The sequence below is a fragment of the Bos indicus genome, chromosome 23, assembly GCF_029378745.1.
Source record: "Bos indicus isolate NIAB-ARS_2022 breed Sahiwal x Tharparkar chromosome 23, NIAB-ARS_B.indTharparkar_mat_pri_1.0, whole genome shotgun sequence".
In the NCBI taxonomy this organism is placed as follows: domain Eukaryota; kingdom Metazoa; phylum Chordata; class Mammalia; order Artiodactyla; family Bovidae; genus Bos; species Bos indicus.
In genome coordinates, this window is record NC_091782.1 from 34,015,506 (window position 1) to 34,037,764 (window position 22,259).

Below are 22,259 nucleotides of genomic sequence, written 5' to 3' on the forward strand. Positions count from 1 at the left end.
CGACCCCATAGACGGCAGCCCACCAGGCTCCACCGTCCCTGGGATTCTCCAGGCAAGAACACTGGAGTGGGTTGCCATTTCCTGCTCCAATGCATGAAAGTGAAAAGTGAAAGTGAAGTCGCTCAGTCATGTCTGACTCTTAGCAACCCCATGGACTACAGCCCACGAGGCTCCTCCGTCCATGGGGTTTTCCAGGCAAGAGTACTGGAGTGGGGTGCCATTGCCTTTTCCGACTATATCCATAGTCGTATGTTATATAGCTCAGCACAGAATATAATTTTAAGGCTGTAATCCACAGAATTAACATTTTTATTGTTTTTATACATTGAGAAATATGGATGCTTATTTATGTGGTTACATTATATTAAAATTCACATGCTAAAATTAAATAGGTCATTTTAAAATTATTTACACTAGGATTATTTCCATCATGCAAAATAGATATTTACTTATCTAACTATTTCCAGGAGATTAACAACCAGGAAATGACAAGGAGATTAAATTAGATTAGCTAAAGATCATAGGAGAGAGCAGATAGAATTGGAAAACCTATAATGTAAAAAGAATGAATGTGAAGGGAGGCAATGTGGTTAACTTTTAGAGAACATAATGAGATAGTTTGGACCATAGAGTGAAAATTGGAGGAAGGCAACAAAGACATTTTCAAATGAAATGAAGGTTTAAATGGAAGAGAAGAAACCTAAAGACATAAGATGTAAGAAATCATAGAACAATATCACACACCAGAGAAATTCTTTTCAAGATTAAAAAAGATCATTTGACCTTTTTTAGAGTTTCCTTATTTTCTCAAGAGTCTCAGATAGTCATCATCGACCCCAAGAGGAATTAATTCTGACTCCTAGTATTTAAAACACACCCTCTAGGCTGTCTCTACACAAAGAGCTGATGTCGGTTTTGCTATGGCCATCATAGAGGAGAAATTCTTAGCATGTTTAGAAGCCAAGTAGAACCACAGGAACTAGAACCTTGGGCTAATTTAGAAGACAATGAGAATCTCCTAATACAAATCAATGGATGTTTTTGAGCTAGTGCTTTAAAGGAATCTGATTGCCAGGCTCTGAGGGTGATGCTGAGATGAGAACATTCTGACTGTCTTCTGGGTATTTACAGTTTAGAGAGGAAGGAGAGTTTGTAGTAAACCAAAAGAAGAATAAAAGAGAGGAGTAGTAAAATGGATGGGAAAATTGAACACAGGAAAAAAAGAGAAAAAATCTAGACTACCCAATAGGCAAATGTTTTGAACAGGACTTCATAAAAGAAAAATTCAAGTGGTCTATATGTATAAATTGGCCCTCAACTTCCTTAGACTTTTGAGAAATGAACATCAAAACCACAGTAAGATACCACTACATGCTTAACAGAAAGGGAAAAATAAAAGAAAATGGAAAACAGCAAACACTGGCAAGATGTGAAGCAACTGGAACTCTCACACCCTATGACTGTGAGTATAAAAGAAATCGGGGAAAGTTTCTTGGTGATATCTCCTAAAGCTAAATTTAGACATTCCAATGATTTAGACATTTCACTTAGAAATGTACACAGATATTTGGAAAAAGATGTACAACAATGTTCATAGGAGCACTATTTATAATAGCCCAACAGCAAACAACTTAATTGTCAAGAGAAAGATGATTTAAAAATTATGGTCTATTCTTACAGCAATGAGAATAAATAGACCACAATATGCAACACCATGGACACATCTCATAAACACATTTTAAGTGAAACAAGACAAAAGTTACCTTCTTTTGGGAGTTTAAATAGAGTTTGGGGGGGAATGAATACACATATATGTATGGCTGAGTCCCTTTGCTGTTCACCTGAGACTATCACAACCTTGTTAATCAGCTATAACCCAATATATGATAATAAGTCAGTAAAAAGGGAGGAGTACTCAGTAGGGAGTAATAAGAATCTAAAACAAAGTTTAAATAGAGTTTTGTTTTTAAAAACAGACAAAACTAATTATTAAAAATCAAGGTAAGGATTCCCCTTGGGTAAGAGAGGGAAGTACTGGTAACAGAGGCTCCTGAGGTACTGGTAATAATCCATTACTTGGGTGCTAGTCACCTGGGTGTTTTTACTTTGTGAAAAGTGTACATTTATGATTTGTACATTTTTATGTGTATAAAAAATAAAACATTTACTTAAACTCCATGTTTCACCCACTTCAAAGTTTCTCTTCTCTCTTCAGCTTAGGTCTGACAAACAGACACCTGGGAAGGAGCCCTGGTCTCTACTTTCCCATTCTCCCTGATCCTCTGCTTCCTCCTTCTTTGCCCAATCCACCAGCATCAGAGCAGGAGGCAGCAGGGCAGTCTCTGTTGTCAGATTCTGGATTAAAGTCTAAGTTCTTGAACAGCAAAATGAGCGAGCTCAGGCTTCCCAAGAAACCCTATCCCTGAAAGCATCGGTTGTCTTCGGAGGTAAAGGTAAGAACAATTGCTCAGCATTTCTAGGCTTTCTGAGCACTTGCTTTGATTATTGCTGAAAAATAACATATGTGTGTCAGAGACACTTCAGTTATCTTTTTCCATTTGATGGTCTGAAACAGTTACCCTCCATATTTCCTAAGGTCTTCAGAATAGATGCATTGTGGTTGATAGGAAGCATCACTAATCCATCTCCCCCATCCCAAAGAGTTGTTTCTAACATTAATGATTCTTTTCTAATATTCATTTCTAACATTTAATGTAAATTAATTTGCTTTTCTCAAAAATCATATTGATATCTATTGAATGAGATGATCTGCTTCTCTTTGATTATTAAATATTGTACCTTAATACAGTTCTTAATGTTGAGCAAACTGTTTCTCGAGTATTCTTTTGATAAGACCACAGAATTTGATTCACTGATGGTTTCTTCAGGACTTCTACTGCTTTACTGGTATATGACATTGACTCTGGATGCATGAGTGTTATGTCTGGATATGGGGTTTATGCTGATTTCAAAACAAGAAAGGAGAACTTTCCTTATTCCCCAATACTCTGAAAAAATTAACTAGAATGGAAATTTTATTATTGTTATTATTATCTGAAGGCTTGAAAGCATTGGTTTATAATTATATAGGCTTAAATCCCATGGATAGAGGAGCCTGGCAGGCTACAGTCCATGGGGTTACAAGAGTCAGGCATAACAGTGACTAAACCACCACCAAAGCTACTTTGAGAAGAGTTCTTTGATAAGAGCCTTTATTTCCTTCGTGTTATGGGCCTGTTAAAGGGCTCTATATTTTCTTCCATCTGTTTTGACAACTTAAGATATGTTAGAAGATCATCCATTTTATACATAATTTTATTTGCAAAATATTCCAGTGTGTTATCAATTATCTTTTTATAATATATTCATGTTTTTCTATAGCTGAGGTTTGAGCTTCTTTTGTACCTCTGACATGATGCCTGTGTGCTTTCTTTCTGCTTCTTCATTAGACCACTTAGTGATTTATTTATTTCAAAGAGAGTTTGTCTCTTATTTTTTAATATGTTAGCCTTATCTTTTGTCATTCTTGCTTCCTGTTTCCCTTTGTTTTACTTATAAATTTTGTTTTGACTATTTTTATTGAAATGAAACAATTTAAGGCAGAGAGGAAGACTTTAAGTCCTCTTGTGTGGGAAGGTTACATTTTGCTGTGTTGTGCCTCCAGATTTATTGTTATCTTAATGCTTTATTTCTCAAGTTAATAACCTATGGAGTAAAAGGTGAATAATGTCTCAGTGCTACTCACTGGTACACTGAGATTATCTGAACATCTCACCTAAGTACAGCGCCTTGGCTTCATTGCCGTTCTCTGAAATTTTGCTGTAACTTGTTGCAGTTAATGTACTAGTGTCGCATTAAGTACTTTGCATATGAGAATTGCCTTCTATTGAATATCATAATTGTCACTGTTATCTGAACTTAATTCAAGGGTCACTAGGGTGAGGCAAGCCAGGTGCCAGGAGCCTGTTTCTCAGGCTCATTTTGTGCAAGAACAGAATTGGCATATGAGAGTATCTCCTTAATTTTGTACCATGGGCACCTCTTACTTACGTTAGCCTAGCCCTAGGCACTAACATTTTTTTTTTCATGAACTCACTCCCTGCATCCACTTCTTCTGAATATATTTCAGTGGAGATATTTTAAAACAGTACTTGAATATTCCTGAGTCCCATAATAGTGAATAATTTCTTTTTTCATAGGAATACTATCATTATGGAACCTCAATACATTAAAATATTAACTTAGCCAGTATTGCCTTCCTTCAAGTCTTTTCTTGTATCTAATATAATAATGAAGTCTGATCAGCCAGCTAACTTTTGTAAGAGAGGTATATTTAGACTCAGTGGTATAAGATTCTATCTTTAACCTAAATTCCATACTTTGACCAAGATGTTCCAAGATGTTAATCACTTCCAATTGATGTTGCCTTGAACAATATCAATGATTTGCTTTTCATCTAGTGGTCTTAGAGTTTCCTTCAATTTTGTTTTAATTAGTGATTCTTCTCTGTTTATTGAAAATCCTTCATCTATTTATCAATATGCTAGAACCTTATATCTGTCTTCTAATTTCTGCTGACTTTTATCCTTGGATCTTTTACTTTGTTTTCTCCATGGAATTCTCAGTGCCAAAAGCACATAAACACATTTCCTTAGGGAGCTTCATCAAGTTCCCTAAGTTCCAATTTATTTCCTAAAATTTCCTGAAAACATGCCTGCTGCTGCTGCTGCTGCTAAATCGCTTCAGTCGTGTCCGACTCTGTGCGACCCCATAGTCGGCAGCCCACCAGGCTCCACCGTCCCTGGGATTGCCATTTCCTGCTCCAATGCATGAAAGTGAAAAGTGAAAGTGAAGTCGCTCAGTCATGTCTGACTCTTCGCGACCCCATGGACTGCAGCCTACCAGGCTCTTCCGTCCATGGGACTTTCCAGGCAAGAGTACTGGAGTGGGGTGCCATCACCTTCTCCGGAAAATATGCCTATGTTCACACTATCCCTCTTTCTATTAAAAAAAAAAATAGTATCCACACCTTTTTTTGTGGAGCGATACTTAGAGTATAAACAAAGAGTTTCCAAATATTGGTTTGGGGATTACCTGTTAATGATTAATATTCATCTGGCTTTTGGTTCTCCTGCCTTTTCTTGTCTGCTGTGTGTAGCTCTTATTATAGGAGAAGATTGGTCAGAGTTGGAATGTTCTGAGTTCAGAACTGAAGCAAGGCAGGTTAGATAACTAGTTCTTTCAAATGAAGCTGGACTATTTTCCTGGAGTGCCAAGTTTCAAGATGTATTTGATAAAATCCTCCAACAAAAAAACTTAGATGGTTACTTTTTTATTAAAATCAAATCATGTCATGAAATATTTATTCTAATTGAAGTCATTCCTCATTTTATTTTATCTGGTATGTGCTTAGTCGCTCAGTCATGTCCAGCTCTTTGTGACCCCATGGACTGTAGCCCATCAGGCTCCTCTGTCCATGGGATTCTCCAGCCAAGAATACTGGAGTGGGTTGCCATGCCCTCCTCCAGGGGAACTTCCCAACTCAGGGATCAGCCCAGGTATCCTGAATTGCAGGTGGACTCTTTACCATCTGAGTGACCAGGGAAGCCCCCCGCCTTTTTTTTTTTTTTTTTTGGATACTGCTTAAAAATAGACAATTTGTATAGAGAAGTGGTTTTCAAACTGTTTTGATTGTGTATCACATAAAAAATTTTAAAAACTTCAGGTACTCTGCTGAATATTTTAAACTTGACATCTAAAACTTCTCATCAAAAATAGAAATGACTTGCTTTGTAAATAAAAGAAAATATTTTATCTTATAAGATGTTTAATATTTTAGGCCATGCAGCCTTCTTGAGCTAAAGTAGTGGCAGGGACAGATACAGTTCCTGTCCATGTGATATAGAGGAAAACAATAAGTAAACTACATATTGTGTGGAAGCAATCAATGCTAAGGAGAAAAATTAAACAGGGAAGAAGGACTCATTGAAAAGTTGACATTTGGTTAAAGTCCTACAGAGGGGAAGGAAAGGGAGAAAGTAGATTCTAAGTCAATCACATACTACAATTAGGATGAGAACTAAGGGAATGTAATGTAGAAGAATTTGAATGATTGGAAGAAGGACAGGGTGGCTAAGGAAGACCTCACTGATTCTATTTATTTGGCTGTGCTGGGTCTTCACTGCTGCACAGGCTTTTCTCTAGTTGCAGGGAGCAGGAGTTACTCTCTAGCTGTGGTGTGCAGGTTTCTCATTGCTGTGGCTTCTTTTGTTGTGGAGCACAGGATCCAGGGCCTTCAGACTTCAGTAGTTGTGGTTCCAGGGCTCTAGAGCATAGGCTCAATAGTTGTGGTGCATGGGCTTAGTTGCTCCACACATGAGTGTCTCCTGCTTTGACAGGTGGATTCTTTATCACTGAGCCACCAGGAAAGCCCAGGAAAACCTCACTGAGAAAGTCACCATTGAGTTGAACTGAGCACTGAAAGTTGGTAAGAATTACTAGATAAAGAAAAATAAGACAAAATAAGCAGCATGAATAAAAAAAAATAATAAAAACAGTAACATAATAGCCAATATTTGTGGAGTGCTTATTATGTGCCAGCTAATTCTTACAACAACCCAACAAGTAGGTAGTATTTTTGACCCTAATTCTATGTTGAGGCAACAGGGGCAAAAAAAAAAAAGATGTTCATAACAGGATTTAGAATCCTGGCAGTCTTGTTGGATCTTAACAATCAAGAAAATTTGGAAGACATGAAATGGTTCTTTTCAGAAACTGAAGATAGCAAGGATTTTGAGAAAGGATATAAGTTGACACCATTGTAGAAGTGAATGGCTTTTGGTTTATGATGCTATGCAGGATGCTGAGAATCTTCTTAGTGTGCAACCAGTGTTTTAAGAGAACTTGTAGAGAAATAGCTAAGGGTTGGGAGAAAATTTAATCCAAACAAATCTTGCTTTAGCTAAAATGGCTCTACTTACAAGATAAAAGGTTTGGCATTTGACTTTAAATGAAGGCTAGTGAGGCTAATTAATGAAAAGCTTTCAGAACACACTGGGAGCACAAAGTAATCAGAATTTATGTGCTCTCCAAGTGTGCATGAGTAGTGTGTGTGGGAGGAAGCCTGAGGTTAATGCCTACTTATCTTGCAGGTTGGCCTGTTTCTGTCCTAAAATCAATTTTCCCCACTGACGAGGTTATCAAGAGCCCTAACTAAGCACTGCAGCAGCATTTGGAAGGGGTGGCTTTTGGTGGGTGGTTGCCTGACTAAGCTGTGTGGTGATCAGGCTCTGTACCTGGATCCATCAAGTTCAGGTCTCCTGGTTCTCCAGTGTGCCTGAAAGGGACCCCTGGTTTCCTTATAAATTGAGTAGGTTCTCTTATATGCTTTGCTACTGAAAACTCTTATGTGGTCTGGGCTTTTCTCCACTTCTGTTTAATTTGTTTTCCAGCACATAATTTGGCATTGAATATGTCACTACTGCTGGCTCAGCAATTCCAAGGTCACTGCCCTTTTGCTCCATAAAAGGATTTCATAGCATCTGCCAGCCTGCTCCCTATTTTATACTTGGACTTCAGCATTGCCATTTCTCCCCTCAGGTGTTACAACCTCTCTTTTCCCCTTCCCCATGTGTTATTGGCTTTTTACAAACTCTTCCTTTCCATAGACTTGTATTTTCCTTGATTGTAATCATCCCACTTATCCAGAAGCACCTGCAAACCTTAATTCTTTGCAGTCATCAAACCCTAGGACTCTCCACTAGTCATAATATATATTCCCAACTCCCAAACCAGCATAGTCTTCCATATATTTCCTCCATTGTACATGCTTTCCCACCTGGAAACTTTTATACAAACACTCCTTTCCCTAGGAAGCCTTATAAAATAATCCCAAGCTGAGTCAGTCATATGTTGGTAATTTGACTTCTGGTTCCTCTGCCTTTTCTAAATCCAGCTTGTACATCTGGAAGTTCTTGGTACATGTACTGCTGAAGACTAGCTTGAAGGATTTTGAGCATAATCTTGCTGGCATGTGCAATGAGTGCAATTGCATGGTAATATGAACATTCTTTGGCATTGCCTTTCTTTAGGACTGGAATGAAAACTGAACTTTTCCAGTCCTGTGACCACTGCTGCATTTTCCAAATTTGCTGGCATAATGAGTGCAACACTTTAACACCATCATCTTTTAAGATTTGAAATAGCTCACATTTATTGTAAAGTTCTACACCTTTATTTGTGCTAGTTGAATGTAATCTCCTAGAGGGTGGTAACCATCTTTTCCTTTTCAGCTTTTAACAAATAGCCTGACACAAAATGGATATATGATAATATTTTGAATGCTACATAACTGAATGAATATTTCAGGATTCCCTGGTGCTCTCAAAGTTTTGTAATATAAGAGAAAAAGAAATATCTTAAAGTACTTGCCTTAAATTTTACCTACACTGTGATTCCCAACACAATGGAAAAGCAAGTAGGGGTAAAAAAAAAAAAACAAGGAAAATAAATCATATTGAAATTTGGGGGGTGGGAAGATGTGAGGATGATGAATCTTGGGCAAATTTCCTGTTTTCCAAGTTTATTTGAAATAATATTCAACTTTTTTTAATGTATACTAGTATATTTAAGAGGCTGAGGCTGAGCCAAAGTGGAAACAATGCCCAGTATGGTTGCATCTGGTGGTAAAAGTAAAGTCTGATGCTGTAAAGAATAGCATATGACCCTGGAATATTACATTGATGAATCAAGGTAAATTTATTGTGGTCAAGCAGGAGATGGCAAGAGTTAACATTGACATTTTAGGAATCTGTGAACTAAAATGGATGGGAATGGGAGAATTTAGTTCATATGACCGTTATATCTACTACTTTGGGCAAGAATCCCTTAGAAGGAACAGAGTAGTTCTCATAGTCAATAAAAAAAGCCTGAAATGCAATACTTGGTTACAATCTCAAAAATGACAGAATGATCTTGGTTCGTTTCCAAGGCAAACCATTCAATATCACAGTAATCCAAGTTGATGCCCTAACCTCTAATGCTGAAGAAGCTGAAGTTGAATGATTCTACGAAGACCTAAAAGACCTCATAGAACTATCACCAAAAAAAGATGTCCTTTTCATCATAGGAATGCAAAAGTAGGAAGTCAACAGATACCTGGAATAACAGGCAAGTTTGGAGTACAAAATGAAGCAGGGCATAGGCTAACAGAGTTTTGCCAAGAGAACGCACTGGTCATAGCAAACACCCTCTTCCAACAACACAAGAGACAACTCTACACATGGACACCACTAGATGGTCAATACCAAAATCAGATTGATTATATTCTTTGCAGCCAAAGATGGAGAAGCTCTATACAGTCAGCAAAAACAAGACCAGGAGCTGACTGTGGCTCAGATCATCAGCTCCTTACTTCAAAATTCAGGCCTGAGTTGAAGAAAGTAGAAAAAACCATTAGGCCATTCAGATATGACCTAAGTCAAATCCCTTATGATTGAACAGTAGAGATGATGAATAGATTCAAGGGACTAGATCTGGTAGACAGAGTGCCTGAAGAACTATGGGCGAAGGTTCGTAACATTGTATGGGAGGTGGTGACCAAAACCATCTGCAAGAATAAGAAATACAGAAAGGCAAAGTGGTTGTCTGAAGAGCCCTTACAAATAGCTGTGAAAAGAAGAGAGGTGAAAGGCAAAGGAGAAAGGGAAAGATATATCCAACTGAATGCAGAGTTCCAGAGACTAGCAAGGAGAGATAAGAAAGCCTGTTAAGTGACCAATGCAAAGAAATAGAGAAAAACAATAGAATGGGAAAGGCTAGAGGTCTCTTTAGGAAAATTAGAGATACCAAGGGAACATTTCATACAGAGATAGGCACAATAAAGGACAAAAACGGCAAGGACCTAACAGAAGCAGAAGATATTAAGAAGAGGTGGCAAGAACACACAGAAGAACTATACAAAAAAGCTCTTAGTGACCAGTTAGCCACAATGGGGTGGTCACTCACCTATAGCCAGACATCCTGGAGTGTGAAGTCAAGTGGGCCTTAGGAAGCATTACTATGAACAAAGCTAGTGGAGGTGATGGAATTCTACCTAAGCTGTTTCAAATCTTAAAAGATGATGGTGTTAAAGTGTTGCACTCAAAAAAAAAAAAAAAAAAAAGTGTTGCACTTATTATGCCAGCAAATTTGGAAAATGCAGCAGTGGTCACAGGACTGGAAAAGTTCAGTTTTCATTCCAGTCCTAAAGAAAGGCAATGCCAAAGAATGTTCACATTACCATGCAATTGCACTCATTGCACATGCCAGCAAGATTATGCTCAAAATCCTTCAAGCTAGTCTTCAGCAGTACATGTACCAAGAACTTCCAGATGTACAAGCTGGTTTTAGAAAAGGCAGAGGAACCAGAAGTCAAATTACAAACATATGCTGGATCAGAGAAAAAACAAGGGAATTCCAAAAAAACATCTATTTCTGCTTCATTGACTATGCTAAAGCCTTTGACTGTGTGGATCACAACAATGTGGATGGGAACACCAGATCACCTTACCTGGCTCCTGAGAAACCTGTATGCAGAATAAGAAGCAACAGTTAGAACTGGACATGGAACAACAGACTGGTTCCAAATTGGGAAAGGAGTACATCAATGCTGTATATGGTCACCTTGCTTATTTAACTTATATGCAGAGTACATCATGTGAAATGTCAGGCTGGATGAATCACAAGCTAGAATCAAGATTGCTGGGAGAAATATCAACAACCTCAGATTCTGTCCTTTATTATGCCCATCCTTGCATGAAACGTTCCCTTGATATCTCCATTTTTTTTTTTTTTTTTGAAGAGATCTATAGTCTTTCCCATCCTATTGTTTTCCTGTCTTGTTTGCATTGTTCATTAAAGAAGGCATTCTCATCTTTCCTTGCTAGTCTCTAGAACTTTGCATTCAGTTGGGTATATCTTTCCCTTTCTCCCTTGCCTTTTGCTTCTCTTCTTTCCTCAGCTATTTGTAAAGCCTCCTCAGACAACTACTTTGCCTTCTTGCATTTCTTTTTCTTTGGGATGGTTTTGGTCACTGCCTTCTGTACAGTGTTACAAACCTCTGTCCATAGTTCTTTAGGCACTTTGTCTACTGTATCTAATCCCTTGAATCTATTCATCACCTCCACTGTATAATCATAAGGGATTTGATTTAGGTCATACCTGAATGGTCCAGTGTTTTCCCTACTTTCTTCAATTTAAGACTGAATTTTGCAATAAGGAGCTGATTATCTGAGCCACAGTCAGCACCAGATCTTGTTTTTACTGACTGTATAGAGCTTCTCCATTTTTGGCTGCATTTTTATTTAGGATTGGTAATTAAAAATGCAATCCAATTTTGAATGTCACTTTTATATCTGTCAAACTGGCTAAACTCTCTCATTAGTGATAATAATTCATGTATATATTTTTATTTTTCTATATAGAAAATCATATCATCTATTGATAATTATAGTTTTACTTCTTTTCCAATCATTTCATATTTCTTTCTTGTGTTATTATGTTGGCTAGAATTTCCAGTACAGTGTTAAAAATGTGATAAAGCACCTCTCTTATGTACCTGATATTAATAGGAAAGTTCACCTTTGAGTGGAATGTTTTCCTAGATTTTATATATACTATTTAATTTCAATTTAATTTAAATTTTATTTGTATTTTGTTCTACTCCAAGTTTGCAGGGAATTCTTTACCTTTTCATTCTGTTGACTTGAATATAGTAATCTGAGATATTTTCTTGACATTGATTGCTAACCACAACTTTTTCATTTTATTATATTTGGGTCATTTGAATAAGGTAGATTTTTAATCTCTTTCAGTCATAAATACCATTACATTTCAAAGGTGTCGATAATAATAGTAATAATGATGTTGGCAAATGATGACTTTCATTTATTGATTTTCTATTATACGCCAAGTGTGGTGAGTGGTTTGGTTTTGTTGCATGATTTATCTATCCCTGTTTCTTTCCGTGATCTCCAAATAAGCGAGAATCAAACAAAAAATACACTTGTTCCTAGTCCCAGGTAGTAAGTACTTTACTTACAATGGGTCTGGACATAAATGCAACATGATATAATTTATAGAGCCTGTACTAGTGAGAAGATGCAATGCCAAGTTGCTTGATAGTTATGATTTTTTCTACATTACAAATAGCAAATTAATTTTGTTTACTGTCTTGTATGGAAATACATAACACCTCAACACATTAGCACTCCTACTTTTTGTCCATGTCTTCTAAAAATTGTATTTGTCACAAATGTTCTCTTTTCTTTCCTGTTACTGCTATCTTCAATAGCGTAAGATTTTGCGGTTTTAGTTAGGCAGTTCTGTTACTGTAGTTGCAGAAGTAAGGGACATCGAAACCAGAAAGTAGACTAAAAGAAAGCCATATCTAAGGACAAAAGAAGGAGCATTTGCAGTATGGCAATCTAGCACATGAGCTTCCAGGGTGGTTCAGTGGTAAGGAATCTGCCTGTAATGCAGGAGATGTAAGAGATGCAGGTTCAATCCCTGGTTCAGGAAGATCCTCTGGAGGAGGAAATGGCAACCCGCTCCAGTATTCTTGCCAGGAAAATCCCATGGACAGAGCAACCTGGTGGGCTACAGTCCATGGGGTTGTAGAGTTGCACACAACTGAGCACACACACACATACACACACAAAATCTAGCACATAATTGAATGTGTTGTGTAGATAACAAAAGATATACCATTCTATTCAGCTGATAGAAGTCAGAATAATAAAGATGGTTTTCCAATATGAGTTCAATGACCAGATTGACTGTATTTGTTATAGAGGTGATGAGGCCAAACAGGAGTTTGACTTGGAGAAAAAAGGATTTGCCAGTACTATGATAGGAGCTTAAGTTTCTGAGCAGACATGAGACATCACTGGGTTCATGGTTTAGAATGTATATGAAAAAGCGTCAAGTTCCAGGTCCAGAGAATGACATTATCATTTAGTCAAGACTTTCATTTCAGGATTCAGATTCATCAGATGTGATTGCTTGACAGCTGCCCTAGAATCTCCTGAATCACTACTGGGCATTGTGAGGTTTGGGGCAGAGCGTGCACAAGAGAGCTGCTTCCTCTGCTAGGACCCATCCTGGCTTTCCAGACTAGAAACAATAGGCTTTCTATGATCGCAGTAGGATTGTACACTGGAGCAGTTGCCCAGAAACTTTACCCTGAATGAAAGCCAACATCTTGCTGAGTTGTCATGTGTCTAATTATCAATGACAGCTGTTGACAGTCCTATGAACACAGCTCAGAGGATAATTTTAAAAGTTACCAAAGGAGAAATGTGTGCTCTATCCTCTCTAATAATTCTAAGTGACTAAAAGAAAGCTATTTAAAAACTAACCATTTTCAAAATAAAAACATATAAAATTTTTAATAGGTGGATATCACAGTATAAGCCAAAGAAATATTTCAATCTATATTCAAGTGTTTAAAAATTGCTTATAGAAATGAAGCTAAGTTGGATTTTTTTTCCCCCAGAGACAATGTACATCAATGTACTTGGTAGAAGTCTACCAAGTCAAATTCAGGACAAAGAACTCATGAGTATTTGAAGATGAAGTTAAAAATTAAATTGTAAAACCAAGTCACATTTTCTGACTTGGATAATAATTCAGGGTTAGACATATTTGAATTCTAAAGTTGTTGATCATTTATCTCATGGTCCAGAGTCCTTCAAAAAATGACTCAGGGAAAAATCTTTTATACAGGAAGGTGAAATTTATATCCCTTCCTTCAACATGATGGACTTAGATTTCCATGCTTAAATTCCCAAAGTGCAGATGGAACAAATCTGTTTTTCTTTCCTCTTATTATCTCATAATGAATATAATAAAATTTACCTGAAAGAATTGTGAGGGGGACATACAATAATTGATTGGAAGTAGTAGCTTGGACTCCCCAAGACCCAGGCACGTCCTTCAGAATCCTTGATCTTAGTGATAGACTTTGACAGGATCTCACTTCTCCACCACAATGCTGGGAGATGGTTTGCTCTCCCACTATATAGTCCGAATAGGTATAAATGGTCAAATTCAAAATAAAAAAGAGATCTCCTCAGTGGCCATAAACTAAGAACTAAGAAGAAACTTAAAATCAAAGTGAGAAGTGGGAACTTAAGCCAGAAGAACTCATAGGAGTAGAACTAGGGTTAATATTCCATGGCTGGAGATTGAGTCTATGTCACATAGGAAAAGATGTCTGGGCTGCAAGCACAGAGCATGCAAGGAGCTGGAAATGAACCATCTACATAAAGCTGGGAATCTGAAGGCATTGGTTCATCTGTGAGATGAAGACAAGCAGAACCGCATGAACACTGGGAAAGTAGTGAGAATGTTTTCAACTGTGTAGGGATGTAGATAAAACAAATAGACCTAAAGAAATTGAGAGAGGTTGGCTTTCACTATGCCCATATAGGTGTTCCACATGAAAGTGAAAGTTGCTCAGTCATGTCCGACTCTTTGCAACCCCATGGGCTATACAGTCCATGGAATTCTCAGGCCAGAATACTGGCGTGGGTAGCTTTTCCCTTCTCCAGGCAATATTCCCAACCCAGGGTTCTAACACAGGTCTCCCACATTGCAGGCGGATTCTTTACCAGCTGAGCCACTAGGGAAGCCCAGTTCCACATGCATGTTGTTTATTCCCCAAAGTGACTTATAGCATGGCTCATAGCATATAATAGCATGTACACAAATTTAGAAATAATACAAAGCATTAATTTATACTTTGTGAATGCACTTATAGGTAGCAAAAATAGAAAAGTATGGAGAAATGTCCGGAGAAGGCAATGGCACTCCACTCCAGTACTTTTGTCTAGAAAATCCCATGGGTGGAGGAGCCTGGTAGGCTGCAGTCCATGGGGTGGCTAGAGTTGGACACGACTGAGCGACTTCACCTTCACTTTTCACTTTCATGCATTGGAGAAGGAAATGGCAACCCACTCCAGTGTTCTTGCCTGGAGAATCCCAGGGACAGGGGAGCCTGGTGGGCTGCCGTCTGTGGGGTCGCAGAGTCGGACACAACTGAAGCGACTTAGCGGTAGCAGCATGGAGAAATGTCACTAAATTTATGTGAGATGTTTTTGCTATTGTTCCTACGGGTGTGTGTTTGTGTGTGTAAAGGAGAAAGGACCCAGGGAAAGCTACAGAGTGAAGTTCAATCTGTAATGTTATAGTTCAGTATTTCAAAGGGTAAAAATTAACAAAATTTCAAAGGGAAAAAACACAAATACAACAAGGAAGGGAAAAACACTAAACTATTTAATTATAACATTGTCTTTCTTTTTTAAGTCTTTTCAAAATAAAACTAAAATCATTGAAGATACAACAAAGCAAAGCAAAAACCACACACTGATGTCTGAACTAGAGAAGGCATCAGAGGTTTTGAAGAGATATACCCAAGGAGTATGCAGTACTTGGATGCAATCTCAAAAACAACAGAATGATCTCTGTTCATTTCCAAGGCAAACCATTCAATATCACGGTAATCCAAGTCTATGCCCTGACCGATAATGCTGAAGAAGCTGAAGTTGAATGGTTCTGTGAAGACCTACAAGACCTTCTAGAACTAATACCCCAAAAAAGATGTCCCTTTCATTATAGGGGACTGGAATGCAAAAGTAGGAAGTCAAGAAACACCTGGAGTAATGGCAAATTTGGCCTTGGAGTACAAAATGAAGCAGGGCAAAGGCTAATAGAGTTTTGCCAAGAGAAGGCCCTGGTCATAGCAAACACACTCTTCCAACAACACAAGAGAAGACTCTACACATGGACATCATCAGATGGTCAACACCGAAATCAGATTGATTATATTCTTTGCAGCCAAAGGTGGAGAAGCTCTATACAGTCAGCAAAAAGAAGACCAGGAGCTAACTGTGGCTCAGATCATGAACTCCTTATTGCCAAATTCAGACTTATAGTGAAGAAAGTAGGGAAAACCACTAGACTAGTCAGGTATGACCTAAATCAAATTCCTAACAATTATACAGTGGAAATGACAAATAGATTCAAGGGACTAGATCTGATAGAGTGCCTGATGAACTATGGACGGAGGTTTGTGACATTGTACAGGAGACAGGGAGCAAGACCATCCCCAAGAAAAAGAAATGAAAAAAAAAGCAAAATGGCTGTCTGAGGAAGCCTTAAAAGTAGCTGTGAAAAGAAGAGAGGTGAAAGGCAAAGGAGAAAGGGAAAGATATACCCATTTGAATGCAGAGTTCCAAAGAATAGCAAGGAGAGATAAGAAAGCCCTGCTCAGGGATCAGTGCAAAGAAATAGAGGAAAATAATAGAATGGGAAAGACTAGAGATCTCTTCAAGAAAATTAGAGATACCAAGGGAACATTTCATGCAAAGATGGGCTCAATAAAGGACAGAAATGGTATGGACCTAACAGAAGCAGAAGATATTAAGAAGAGGTGGCAAGAATACACAGAAGAACTGTACAAAAAAGATCTTCACGACCCAGATAATCACAATGGTGTGATCACTCACCTAGAGCCAGATATCCTGGAATGCGAAGTCAAATGGGCCTTAGGAAGCATCACTATGAACAAAGCTAGTGGAGGTGATGGAAGTCCAGTTGAGCTATTTCAAGTCCTAAAAGATGATGCTGTGAAAGTGCTGCACTCAATATGCCAGCAAATTTGGAAAACTCGGCAGTGGCCACAGGACTGGAAAAGGTTAGTTATCATTCCAATCTCAAAGAAAGGTAATGCCAAAGAATGCTCAAACTACTGCACGATTGTACTCATTTCACACGCTAGTAAAGTAATGTTCAAAATTCTCCAAGCCAGGCTTCAACAATATGTGAACCATGAACTTCCAGATGTTCAAGCTGGTTTTAGAAAAGGCAGAGGAACCAGAGGTCGAATTGCCAACATCCGCTGGATCATGGAAAAAGCAAGAGAGTTCCAGAAAAACATCTATTTCTCCGTTATTGACTATGCCAAAGCCTTTGTGTGGATCACAATAAACTGTGGAAAATTCTGAAAGAGATGGGAATACCAGACCACCTGACCTGCCTCCTAAGAAATCTGTATGCAGGTCAGGAAGCAATAGTTAGAACTCAACATGGAACAACAGATTAGTTCCAAATAGGAAAAGGAGTATGTCAAGGCTGTATATTGTCACCCTGCTTATTTAACTTATATGCAGAGTACATCATGAGAAACACTGGACTGGATGAAGCACAAGCTGGAATCAAGATTGCCGGGAGAAATATCAATAACCTCAGATATGCAGATGACACCACCCTTATGGCAGAAAGTGAAGAAGAACTAAACAGCCTCTTGATGAAAGGGAAAGATGAGAGTGAAAAAGTTGGCTTAAAGCTCTACATTCAGAAAACAAAGATCATGGCATCTGGTCCCATCACTTCATGGCAAATAGATGGAAAAACAGTGGAAACCGTGGCAGACTTTCTTTTGGGGGGCTCCAAAATCACCGCAGATGGTGACTGCAAGCCATGAAATTAAAAGACACTTACTCCTTGGAAGAAAAGTTATGACCAACCTAGAGAGCATATTAAAGAACAGAGACATTACTTTGCCAACAAACGTCTGTCTAGTCAAGGCTATAGTTTTTCCAGTAGTCATGTATGGATGTGAGAGTTGGATGATAAAGCAAGCTGAGCGCCAAAGAAATGATGCTTTTGAACTGTGGTGTTAGAGAAGACTCTTGAGAGTCCCTTGGACTGCCAGGAGAACCAACCAGTCCATTCAAAGAAAATCAGTCTTGAATATTCATTGGAAGGACTGATGTTGAAGCTGAAACTCCAGTAGTTTGGCCACCTGATGTGAAGAGCTGACTCATTTGAAAAGACCCTGATGCTGGGAAAGATTGAAGGCAGGAGAAGGGGATGACAGAGAATGAGATGGCTGGATGGCATCACCAACTCAATGAGCATGAGTTTGAGTAAACTCCAGGAGTTGATGATGGACAGGGAGGCCTGGCATACTTTTGTCCATGGGGTCACAAAGACTCGGACACGACTGAGCGACTTAACTGAACTGAACTGAACCCAAGGAGAAAGGTCAAGAATCTCACGTTGGTGGATAAGCAGGTGAAAGTGCAGAGGAGGTTCAGATTCTGAATATTCAAGGCACATTTCCCCAACGGCCACTTGGCAAGATGCCTTCTCATTTAGCTTCTAGTTTGATGAATCTCATTAATGATTACTGAGTCAAGCCCCAGAGTGGCAAAGCATCTGCAGCTGCTTGCGGGCAAAGTTGTAGAGGGTGAGAGCTTGAAGGGAGAGCAGGTTCTAAATCGAAGTCCTTCCTCAGACACTAAATCGGTAAGTCACTTATCTTGGTGTTGCTGTGAAAGACCTCGAAGGGTCCTTTCTGTGTAACAGTTGTATATTTTTGACAATTTTTGTATACCCCCATGTCTCAGGTTTTCTCATATTGATAAAAAAAAAAAGCAAGTGAAGATATAAAAGCCCCATCTCATTAATACATGGATAGAAGAGAGGTAGAAGCAGGAGGCTGAAGTTTTGTTCCTGATAACCCAAAACTTTGAGAAAATGCCAACTGTGGAAGACCTTTCCAAGAAACAGGTGCTCCAGTGAAATGTTTAAAGGCTGAGATTTGGGAATTCAATTTGGGGGCTTGTGAACAAACATCAGCGCTTTCATTTACCAATGGGATGAGCTGGATGAAGAGGGTCAATAATATCTCCATCTGGTGTTGATGTGAACTGCCTGGGTTAGTAGTTAATAAGTGTGGTTATCATAATTTCTGTTGTCGCAACAGCTGGTGGGACACACAGGAAGGGCTATAGAGTGGTTGTGAAAGAACACTCCAGATAAGAAAGCATTGGCAACCACATCACCATCTCTTACATGAAGATTCATTCCCTCCCACCCCCATTAAGGTTGTGCAGGATTTTTCTCCTGGGCAGATTCACAGCAGCAACAGGGCTATTCCCAGTGTCCTTCTAAAGGACTCTAGCCTTTTGTAACCAAGTTCATTGCCTTAGTTTCCTATCCAGATCAATTAGGGCCCAGGACTTTGACACAAGACAGAGCTGGGGGTGACTCTGGTCTAAGACAGCATCTAGAGGAATGCTGAGTCAGAACCAGTGAGATGGTGTGAAATTTAACCAAACAAAAATGGTTGGGGATAGAAGAGGCAATGGAATGGTCACCAGGGCCACCAGGAAATGGTAGGTGGGTTGAGGATAGTTGGCAGGAGGTGATCAGGGAGAATCCTCAAGGCAGGGATGTAGAAGTTACAAGTTTTTGGTGGTCCTTGTGGCCTCTCAGATGTGTAGACAGGGTGCTATTGCTAGAACACCCCAGCCTTTAAACCCAGGGGGCTCTGCAGGAAGGTAAGCCTCAGAATGATTCCCTGTGAACATGACTTCAAACCAGAAACATCTCACGATGCCATATTATCTCTGATTCAGGCAACCAGCAGGGTTTTCTTGACCAATAGTGGAAAATAAGGTAGCTGTTAAAAAATATGTGTGAGTGTACATGTGGATGTAAACACATATATAAATAGAAAACACATATGATATATATGTACTTTCTTTTGGATACCCCTAGGCCTTGGAGGCTAATGGGAGTGAAATTATCCTGGCAACTTCACTGCCAGGGCATCTAGCCAGCAAACTTTCTTGAGGTCACTAAGCTTTCCTGAAATTCAGATACTCCCTTGATAGCCAAATGCTCTCAGAGCTTTCCCTTATGTGGATCTCTATTTGCTCTCTATGCTTAGCCACCTGTTTAGCTGTGTGAGTGAATGCTTATAAAATCTCCTGAGAATTATCTTCATGTATATGGTCACATCTGCTGGGACTGGACACTCTGGTTTCCAAGACAAGGCATGCCTTGTTGTCTGGAATAGAGATAGTAGAAAACTGGAAGTAATCTGACATTCAGAATGTTCCAGTCCAAATAGTCCTACAGTAGGGGGATGGTAAAGTCTCATAACCACAGAGTTACACTGACATCACAGCAGAACATGGAAGTAAGAATAAATATCACACATGGAGAAAAGTTGTTAACAAAAAAAACATATGCTTGTTATCATTGCCAGGTTGTACAAGACAATGTGTCTGGCCACATATTTATTATTTAGTCAAGTATTTCCCAAACAATATTTGCGCTTAAAATCAGGGCAGTTAACCTATGTGTATAAGGCCCATTTTGTAAAATTGAAGTATAGTTGGTTTACAATGTTGTTAGTTTCAGGTGTAAAAGGTCTATTTTTAAAAAGTCCTGGCCACACCAGGGAATTAGAATGCCTCATGTCAAGATTTGAAGAGATACCTCTCTAAAAAAGATATATGGATAGCAAATGAACACATAGAAAGATGCTCCACCTCATTAGAGAAATAAAAATTAAACCATGATGAGATATTACTACACATCTTTCAGAATGTCTAAAATTAAAAAGACTGACCACAACAAACTGTTTAGTATGTAGAGGATCTGGAACTCTCTTATACACTGTTAGTGAGGATGTAAAATGGTGCAACCACTTTGAAAAGCAATCTATCATTTTCTTAAAAAGTTAAACATATCTTTATATAACCCAGCCATTCTACTTACAGGTATTTAAGAGAAATGAATGCACGTGTCTAAACAAAGACCTGTGCTTGAATGTTCATGGCAGCTTTGTTTTTAATGGCCACAAACTGCAAATAATGCAATTTTTCATCAAAAGATGACTGGGTAAACAAATTGTGATATAACCGTGCCATGAAGTATTGCTCAGCAATAAAAAGGAATAAGGTATTAATATGGGCAGCATAGATGAAACTCAAAATAATTATGCTGAGTGAAATAAACTCCAGCAATGATGCCAATAAACCATATAGCAACCATGTGCAGTCCATTGAATCTGTATAAATCCTTGATGAAGGTGCTGCAGCTGCATTGTTGTTGTTGTCATTGTTATTAACAACAGATGGGAAACTGAAATACACAAATTTGCTCCTGGTAACACTTGGTGCATTAGGTAAATCACAAGCCTGGATATGAACTAAGGAACGCCAAGCTCCAAATCTACCACTCTGAAATCGGCACATGGTGAGTACTCCAGATCTTAAATAATAAACAGTTCCAAACCTTAGGTATACCCATTGTATTGAGCCAAGTGTAGGTGATGATCCTTTTCTACCCAACCCAGATGGAATGGCCCAACTTGTTTTTTTGGTAGTCAGTAATATTTAATGAAATTCATCACAGTAGTTTGACAGATAAAGGAACAGGCAGATAAAGGAACAGTCTATTAATTTGTCTGCTATTGCCAAGTTAAGAAGTATCAGAGGTCCTCTGATTCTAGAGCTTGAGATTCTTCCTGAAACAAAGCTGCTTCTGATCACAGGTTAAACAATGTAAATAAATGTTGGACAAGATTCAGCCAGATGTGAATTAGAGTTAGGTTACTTTGGCCTGCTCTACCTTGCCAAAGGGGTAGCTAGATAGGAGAGTGGCTCCTGGTCAGGTGGACTACTTGACTCCAAGTGACTCCCACCAGCTTTTGTTTGCCTGTTGCCCACTTTTTATTTTTATTTAATTTTTTTTGTTGCCCACTTTTTAAGTGTTGTAAAGGAGTCTCTTTTCTCATGCCTGATATACTGGATCACACTCCATCACCCTAAGAGGTGAAAAACAGACATCAGAAGAGAAGAACACAGTTGCCACTATGACAGAATTGAGTCCCACAGCAGGGAAGAACTCTGAAGATATACAAGGGGATGAGAAGCTCAGTCCTAGGAAAGGTAAACTCGGTCTCGACTAGGTGGTTTTAGGATTTTATGGTGGATTTTTACAACGTTGTAATGCAAAGAAATGAATTTGTATCTTTTAACTTGTATAATTCTTTTTTTGAAATCAAGTATTCAATACTACTATTGTACCTTTGCAAAATGAAAGAAACAAATACCACTATTCTAAAAATGTATTTTACTTTTGATGATTACCTTCTAATCTTAATCCATATGCATTTATATTCTTGATAATTGCTACCAATTTGTCTACACATTGTACATTGCAGTATTGTGTACTCTGCTTGTCACTGCATGTAATATTATAAGCATAATTACATTGCTTAATTAGGAAAATTTAAAAAATTACAGAAACCTCAAAAAAATCAAGAAATGAAAAAATTAATAAGCTTAATTCAACCACTGTGATTTTTTTATTGTCTCTCTTTATATGTATATTTTACATAATTCTGTGATGTATAT

At 38.4% G+C, this 22,259-nt stretch overlaps 1 protein-coding gene across 2 annotated transcripts in view; it reads left to right on the top strand.

The window, feature by feature from the left end:
- Window positions 1-36: 36 nt before the first annotated feature.
- SLC17A3 (solute carrier family 17 member 3) overlaps window positions 37-22,259 on the top strand; it is a 39,428-nt gene continuing 17,205 nt past the window's right edge. Inside the window, exons 1-2 of one of the 2 annotated variants that reach the window (XM_019986191.2) lie at window positions 37-21,096; window positions 21,612-21,791. In XM_019986191.2, coding sequence (XP_019841750.2) covers window positions 21,716-21,791 — 76 coding nt within the window. In that variant the 5' untranslated portion in view covers window positions 37-21,096; window positions 21,612-21,715. Of the gene's footprint in view, window positions 21,792-22,259 lie in introns of both variants that reach the window. The other variant, XM_070777602.1, reaches the window with a different exon arrangement.